General features: G+C 33.9%; 1 protein-coding gene across 1 annotated transcript in view; it reads right to left on the bottom strand.

Annotated features, from left to right (window-relative positions):
* Nucleotides 1–200: 200 nt before the first annotated feature.
* Nucleotides 201–9,288, bottom strand: part of LOC137657610 (protein Star-like) — a 13,265-nt gene continuing 4,177 nt past the window's right edge. Inside the window, exons 3-7 of the mRNA XM_068391970.1 lie at nucleotides 8,703–8,815; nucleotides 7,786–7,941; nucleotides 6,017–6,222; nucleotides 5,030–5,165; nucleotides 201–1,563 (exon numbers count right to left, since the gene is read on the bottom strand). Of these exons, the coding sequence (XP_068248071.1) occupies nucleotides 1,372–1,563; nucleotides 5,030–5,165; nucleotides 6,017–6,222; nucleotides 7,786–7,941; nucleotides 8,703–8,815 (803 nt within the window). The 3' untranslated portion in view covers nucleotides 201–1,371. The remainder of the gene's footprint in view (nucleotides 1,564–5,029; nucleotides 5,166–6,016; nucleotides 6,223–7,785; nucleotides 7,942–8,702; nucleotides 8,816–9,288) is intronic.

Genomic DNA, 9,288 nt, shown 5'->3' with positions numbered 1-9,288 from the left:
CTGGGATACGATTCATCCTCAATAAAACTATATTATTGTTCCAGGTATGTTTGAGGCCAGTATTTAACTTTGATGACCTACACCATATCCAGTATTGGTGACTACCGTTGAGAGGGAACCCATGCAAAGAAACGCAGCAACAGGAAGACAACTAGATGTAACCTCATGCAGCTCGATTACAGTAAACAAGAGGAACGCCACAACGCAACCTCATTTCAACATTTCTTCTGGATATCAAGAAAGATGCAAATATTCTACTTGTATTTGCTAATTGTTAGGACCAAGTAAGGTAGGAGTGAAATTTGTTACCAGTAGGCATTAGGTGGTAAAATGTCACCATAAGACAATGATAGTTTACATAAAACAAAAAATGTAAAGTACCTTTAGTTGCTCGCATAAAAACAGAAAAGGTACAATTAACATAGAAATTAGGTTAGAATTAACTGAGTGAGTAACGAATTGTTTTTGCAGATTTAATTTGTCTAACCTAATTCAGGTAAGAAGTCAAAATGCCCCTGGGCATTGAACATCCAGAGAAGTTCAGCATGGTTGCTGAACCTAATTCTGTTGCAACACGATGGCAACAATTGTGTGAGGATGTTCAGGCAATTACTGTTATTTCACACAGAAATTGAAAGTAAGAAAATGTAAACACTCATGTAATTGTATTACAAATACCTAGTTTTATTTGATTAAACATTTTCATATAAAAAGTGTATTTTCTGGTGATCTTTGACTAGAAATGGACAGTGAAATAATACCTATTATAATCAAAATAAGGAAAACAGAAATGTTTATTTCAAAACATGAAGTCTTGAAAAAGGTTACCTACGTGTTAACAGATAACCGATTGAAATCTATTATTGATAATTGCCATAATTATTCATCATTTGCCAAAACTCTTCATCATTTATTTTTACACAACTCATGATGAATATTTGTTTACACGATATCTATCTCTTTCGTCAACAATTTATAGGAAGTCTCACGATAATATTGCAATATACTTTTTAATACTTTGGGCCAATTCAGTACGATATTTAAGGTTTATCTATTTTTTTATATGTGATTTTTTTTCGTAACAGTTTACTATATTTATTTTCAAGGCAAGTTTTTGTGAATCATCGAATAATCATCAGTAACTCTAAGCTGAATATTAAAAAAAATATTTCTTCAATAATTCATAGAGAAAAGGGAATATACATATGGCACAAACCAACCATTATTAGTCAAAATGCTTTAAATATAAAAGCATTCGTAAAATTATTTATTTGAAAAATTACATATAAAAAAGATGCTAAAACTGCTGAAAAAATAATATCCAATGAAATCCTCAAAAGATTTAATAAAGAAATTTATACGTTAAAACCCCTAATGTGGTTTAACCTTTGTCTCTAAGAGATCTGGATGTGAATACCAAGCATCGATTTTTCCGTATCCTAGAAATTTGTATCCTTTTTCTTGTAGGAATTTCGTCAGGAATTCCTTCCCCTCGGGAATGTGGTTCACCTCGATGCACATCAGCCTAAACTTGATCTTATCCCATGGAATGGTCTTTAGAATCTAGAAGGAAGAGAAGAAAATAAAAATTTGGAAATCGTGGTTTTGAAAAGGACTTCTTCATTGATGTTCCAAATTTGAAATTTTGTTTTCAAATCAGCAGAAAAGGTGATATCACTTTCACTAATGGAAAGAAACGTAATTTCTTGAAAGAAAGTAAAAACAGGGAGATTATTAGCAATGTGTTTGTGTTGTTTCCAGGAATATTTGCTGGAAATGCAATTTCACATGGTAAACGCCAGACTGGGGTTCGAGTCCCGCTTAGTCTCGCTAGTTCCTTTGGTCCCTCCAACCTCACCATCCTTGTGTGCTAAGGATGGGGGGCGGTTTGGGGGAGCCTATAGGCCTATCTGCTGAGTCATCAGCATCCATTGCCTGGCCCTCCTTGGTCCTAGGTTAGGTAGAGAGGGGGCTTGGGCGCTGATCATATGTACAGTATATATGGTGAGTCTACTCGACAATGTCCCTTGCCTCTGCCATTCATGAGCGGCCTTTAAACCCTTAAACTAAATCACCGTACGGTTGGAAACACAACAAAAGGAATATGGTCTATAATGATATTCAGTTATATGTAAAATAGTCTCACATCATTCTATGATTCATCACAATCACAAGGAAAGGATTGAAGTAGAGTTGATGAATTCGAAAAATAGCTGCTGTTGAAGATTTCCTGATTTCCTTTAGGAATATGTATCAGTTTACTATCATTGTTAAAATTAAACAATATTAAAACATCAACCAATATAGAACAAGAATACACACAAACACACGAATATATATATATATATATATATATATATATATATATATATATATATATATATATATATATATATATATCAAGGCACTTCCCCCCAATTTTTGGGGGTAGCCGACATCAACAAATGAAACAGAAACAAAAAGGGGACCTCTACTCTCTACGTTCCTCCCAGCCTGACAAGGGACTCAACCGAGTTCAGCTGGTACTGCTAGGGTGCCACAGCCCACCTTCCCTCGTTATCCACCATAGATGAAGCTTCATAATGCTGAATCCCCTACTGCTGCTACCTCTGCGGTCATCTAAGGCACCGGAGGAAGCAGCAGGGCCTACCGGAACTGCGTCACAATCGCTCGCCATTCATTCCTATTTCTAGCACACTTTCTTACCTCTCTCACATTTATCCTCCTATCACCCAGAGCTTTCTTCACTCCAACCATCCACCCAAACCTTGGCCTTCCTCTTGTACTTCTCCCTTCAACTCTTGCATTCATCACCTTCTTTAGCAGACAGCCATTTTCCATTCTCTCAACATGGCCAAAACTCAACACATTCATATCCACTCTAGCCGCTAACTCATTTCTTACACCCGTTCTCACCCTCACCACTTCGTTTCTAACCTCATCTACTCGAGATACACCAGCCATACTCCCTAGACACTTCATCTCAAACACATTCAATTTCTGTCTCTCCATCACTTTCATTCCCCACAACTCCGATCCATACATCACAGTTGGTACAATCACTTTCTCATATAGAACTCTCTTTACATTCATGCCCAACCCTCTATTTTTTACTACTCCCTTAACTGCCCCCAACACTTTGCAACCTTCATTCACTCTCTGACGTACATCTGCTTCCACTCCACCATTTGCTGCAACAACAGACCCCAAGTACCTAAACTGATCCACCTCCTCAAGTAACTCTCCATTCAACATGACATTCAACCTTGCACCACCTTCCTTTCTCGTACATCTCATAACCTTACTCTTACCCACATTAACTCTCAACTTCCTTCTCTCACACACCCTTCCAAATTCTGTCACTAATCGGCCAAGCTTCTCTTCTGTGTCTGCTACCAGTACAGTATCATCCGCAAACAACAACTGATTTACCTTCCATTCATGGTCATTCTCGTCTACCAGTTTTAATCCTAGTACAAGCGCTCGAGCATTCACCTTTCTCACCACTCCATCAACATACAAGTTAAACAACCACGGCGACATCACACATCCCTGTCTCAGCCCCACTCTCACCGGAAACCAATCACTCACTTCATTTCCTATCCTAACACATGTTTTACTACCTTTGTAGAAACCTTTCACTGCTTGCAACAACCTTCCACCAACTCCATATAATCTCATCACATTGCACATTGCTTCCCTATAAACTCTATCATACTCTTTCTCCAGATCCATAAACGCAACATACACCTCCTTGGACCTTTTGCTAAATATTTCTCTCATATCTGCCTAACTGTAAAAATCTGATTCATCCAACCCCTACCTCTTCTAAAACCACCCTGTAATTCTAAGATTGCATTCTTTGTTTTATCCTTAATCCTATTAATCATTACTCTACCATACACTTTTCCAACTACACTCAACAAACTAATAACTCTTGAATTACAACACTCATGCACATCTCCCTTACCATTATATAGTGGTACAATACATGCACAAACCCAATCTACTGGTACCATTGACAACACAAAACACACAATAAACAATCTCATCAACCATTCAAGTACAGTCACACCCCCTTCCTTCAACATCTCAGCTCTCACACCATCCATACCAGATGCTTTTCCTACTCACGTTTCATCTATTGCTCTCCTCACTTCCTCTATTGTAATCTCTCTCTCATTCTCATCTCCCATCACCGGCACCTCAACACCTGCAACACCAATTATATCTGCCTCCGTATTATCCTCAACATTCAGTAAACTTTCAAAATATTCTGCCCACCTTTTCCTTGCCTCCTCCCCTTTTAACAACCTTCCATTCCCATCTTTCACTGTCTCTTCAATTCTTGAGCCAGCCTTCCTTACTCTCTTCCCTTCTTTCCAAAACTTCCTCTTATATATATGTATGTATATATATATATATATATATATATATATATATATATTATATGTATACAGTATATATATATATATACATATATATATATATATATATATATATATATATATATATATACTGTATACATATAATAAATAAATATATATATATATATATATATATATACATATATATACAGTATATATACAGTATACCTTTATATATATATATATATATATATATGTATACATGTGTATATGTATATATATATATATATATATATATATATACATGTATATATATATATATATATATATACCTTTATATATACATATATATATATATATATATATATATATATATATATATACATGTGTATATGTATATATATAGATATATATATATATATATATATATATATATATATATATATATATATATATATATATACTGTCTATATAAAACTCATGTTTATATTATTTCGGTAACCTGTGTCGTTCAAAAAGTGGGTTTATTAGATCGGTCCAAATCTGTCGTAGATGTTGACAAGGGTCTTAAGATAAATTATTAGTAAATGACTGCATTGAATAAGAATAGACTAGATGCAAATAAAGTATTTCTTTGAATAAAAAAAAAAAAAGAAACTCACCTTGACTTCAAAAGACTCAATATCCAGAGATAAGAAATCTACTACTTTAACATCCAGTGCTTGAAGAATAGAAAAGAACGGAAGTCCTTTTACGGTAATACCATGAGCACTTAGCTTACTGCCAAGGCCATTAGCCCTGGAAATGACCATGAATTAGTGTGAGGCAAAGAAGCTGTAGTATATAATTCGTTATTGTTCTCTTAAACTGAACTGAGTACTTCTGGTGGTAATTACTCACAACCTGGAAACATTATGTCAAACTGTATGGCACTTCAACGTTGGACTTGGTCTGCAGTGACATAGAAAACGGGAATATTTCTACGCCATTTCCCTTACCCCAGTAACTATGTTCTCCATTCTATTAGTTCATTGAATTTATATATTGACATGGACCTATTGCTTAAAGAGATTAAATCTGCCTTTGTAAAAGCTTTTTGAATTCTAAGGAATATGCATAGAACAAAATTAAGTAATTTCAACACTAAAATTAAAAAATATGCAGTATAAATGTGGAAGAAAATGGTTTCAAAGTTCAAAAATCCGGCATTATATTTTCACATTTAAAAAAAAAATAAAACCTCATTTTAAAAGGTCTCACCAGACAATATTGTCCCATACCTCGTCACGCACTCTCTCCAGATTATGCTTAAAACCAACTTAAATTGCTTATAAAGACCTAATGTATATTTCTATGTTGTACAGATTTACGCAATTCCTTTTATAGTCTATAAATCAAACATGTGTTTTAATGTTGTTAATGTTTTTAAAATATTTTATTTTCATTTTCATTACTTCTTATATCGTTTATTTATTTCCCTATTTCCTTTCCTCACTGGGCTATTTTTCCCTGTTGAAGCCCTTGGGCTTATAGCATCTTGCTTTTCCACCAAGGGTTATAGATTAGCTAATAATAATAATAATAATAATAATAATAATAATAATAATAATAATAAGATAATTTCGCTCCTCAAACGTGCAACAACTTACTTCATCGATACTTCGGACGCAGAAGTTGTCTGTGAGAGAGCGGCGTGAATGGCGTAGGCCTTCCTGTGTTTTTTCTTCAGCGCTTCGAAATAGGATGGGATGGCTTCGATCAGGAGTCCTCTCCAGCCCAGCTCCCTCTCGAAGAAGATCGAATTACTCAGCCTCTCTCCATCTGCAGCGCCAACCTCAACAAAGAACCCGTCTTTCTGAATCAGGGATATGATCCATTAACCTTGACCTTGATCTTTGAACACACAGTACACTGTTAAAAATTTGGCGTTAAAAAAACGGTAAAAATCCTGGAATAAATGTTGCCAGGCATTTACTGTTTTAAAAAAACGATAAATTGACATCAAGAAGTGATATTAGTGTCACCAACTCGCAAGAGATAATAACGAAGTAGGGTAAAAATTACGGTCGCCTGTATTTTGCTGAAATACGGCTGAGAACAGTATACTTTTTACGGAGATTTTCTAATTAAAATTACGGTTTTTTTTTTTTTTTAGTGTAGTTTAGTACTGAGATACTCCAATACCATGCATTCAACTATAAACATCCAAATTGCTTCTATTTATACAGTCTACACTAAAGAGCCAGCACTTATACTAAAAGTATAGAGAAATATGTTTTCTTTTATAGTGGCAAAATACTATGCAGTGTGATTGTTGATGCATCATCATAATCATCATCATCATCATCATCATCATCTCCTACAGCTATTAACGCAAAGGGCCTCGGTTAAATTTCGCTAGTCGTCTCTATCTTGAGCCATCCAATCTATATCCTACTTCATGCTTAATTTTCGCCTTTCTAAGAATCTTTTATTGCAATTCCTTGTTATAATGTATTTGTTTCCTTTTCTTCACAATTCCATGATTGCAAAAGTCTGAACTGATATAAAATGTTTCCATTTTTTTATGTGTACATAGCCATGAAAGTCCAAAATGATACACCAAGGTCGTTGCTAAGAAAAATTCTATAATTCCAAGACAAGTTTTACCTTCTCTCCTCATTCCCCTCGGTAGAATAAAGCTAATTTTCCAGGTCAATTGTATGGCAGATATTCTGAAGTGCTATAGTCAATTCTTTTTAGTGAGGCAGATTTGCACCGACTTGCAGGGGTGCCTTTTTAGTTCGGAAAAGTTTCCTGCTCGCTGATTGGTTGGACGAGATAATTCTAACCAATCAGATAGCAGGAAACGTTTCCGAGCTAAAGGGGCACCTCTGCGAGTCAGTGCAATGCGCATCATTAAGAAAAATTGGTTAAAGGTCTGCAGTTAATTCTGTCAGACTTGCCTTCTCCACCAGAAGGCTCAGCACTACATACCATTTAAGAAGTTTTATTCCATCTACAACTAGTTTATGGAATGACCTTCCTAACCAGGCAGTAGAATCTGTGGAACTTCAGAAGTTGAAACTTGCTAATTTTTTTTTTTTTTTTATTTAATGATTGGTATTGATCTTAAGATATTTTACATTTTTATTCCATCTTCTCAGTTTATTCAATTCATTATTCCCTTTCCTCACTGGGCTATTTTCCTTGTTGGAGCCCTTAGGTTTGTAGCATCCAACTAGAGTTATAGATAATAATAATAATAATAATAATAATAATAATAATAATAATAATAATAATAATAATAATAATAATAATAATATAGTTTGACAGAAGGCAATCTCTCAGTTGAAGAGGAGTTGTCCTGTGGACAAACATCCCATTCATCATAAAATTATATTTAGATTAAATTCAGAGATAATTCGATTATACTCACCATTCCTCTCAGCATTTCATTCGCAATTCTTGACTGGTCGAATTGCGAAAAGTGAACTGCGCCAGACCTTGCAAGTTTGTAAGGTTGAATCGATGGAGGAACTAACAGTTCGCGACGGATGTATTCAATCAGTCTTGGGTCTTCCTGGTCTGCTCCCTGCAAAAAAGAAAGAAAAAAAAAATCATAAGAATTATCTGACATGTGGTGACATCATGTTACTTTTATTTTGACATACTAATGGAAATACCAGCTGAGATTAACAGTCCCTGTTGAACATAAAATCATTCATTTTTATTTTTTGACATGCGGAAGAAAATGTCAGCTGGGATTAAAGACATCCTGTTGAACTGAAAATCATTGATTCTATTTATCTATTTTATTTTGACATACTAAAGAAAATATCAGCTGTGATTAACACTTCCTGCTGAACTGAAAATCATTGGTTTTTTTTTTTTTTTTTTTTTTTTTTTTTTTTTTTTTTTTTTTTTTTTGTGGACATGCTAAACAAAATATCAGCTGTGATTAACACTTTCTGTTGAACTGAAAATCATTGATTTCCATTTGACAGTATTTTTATGCTGGCGATAATTAACATTTTTTCTACTGAAAATGATAGATTTTTATTTGACAGTATTTTTATGCTAGCGATAATTAACACTTGAACTGGAAATGATAAATTTTCATTTAACAGTATTTTCATTACTGAGATGATTAACACTTATGTTCAACTGAAAATTATAGATTTTCATTTGACAGTATTTTTATGCTTGTGATAATCAACACCTTCGTTCAACGGAAAATGATAGATTATCAATTGACGGTATTCTGAAACCAATTATGCTACATATCTCGAACTATAAGGAAATAAAATAAACACAATATTACCGAGCAGAAAAACCATTAAAGAAAATATTCACCCTGAAATCATATGGACTGCAATTGCAGACTGAGGAAGTCTGCAGTTGATTTCCGTTGTTTGACTTCTGCACCTCGTCAGCAGAATTTGGAATGTCCATAATAGGCCTCGGTTCTGTTCATACGATGATACAAGTCCATGAGTTCGATAACTGACGTGTCAGCGATTTTCAATTTACGAATAGAAAGAGTGAATTGAAAATGATTCGCTCATTATCAGGCTGACATAACTCTTTTTATAGTTTGTATATGAAATATCTGTTTTAAGGTTGTTAATGTTTTTAAAATATCTTATTTTAATTTTTCATCACTATTTTTATTGCTTATTTATTTCCTTATATCCTTTCCTCATTGGGCTATTTTTCCTGTTGGAGCCCTTGGGCTTATAGCATCTTGCTTTTCCGACTAAGATTGTAGCTTAGCTGATAATAATAATAATAATAATAATAATAATAATAATAATAATAATAATATGATTGAATATATTAGGTTATAAATAAAAAAAAAATATTGTAAGGGTATTCAGAGAAAATTAAATAATAAACAACATGAATTTTAGCATTTTTTAAAACTAGTTATATCATTGGT

The sequence above is a fragment of the Palaemon carinicauda genome, chromosome 18 (genome assembly GCF_036898095.1).
Source record: "Palaemon carinicauda isolate YSFRI2023 chromosome 18, ASM3689809v2, whole genome shotgun sequence".
Lineage (NCBI taxonomy): Eukaryota > Metazoa > Arthropoda > Malacostraca > Decapoda > Palaemonidae > Palaemon > Palaemon carinicauda.
The sequence above is the reverse complement of the archived record's forward strand: the minus strand, read 5'-3'. Positions and strand labels throughout refer to the sequence as shown.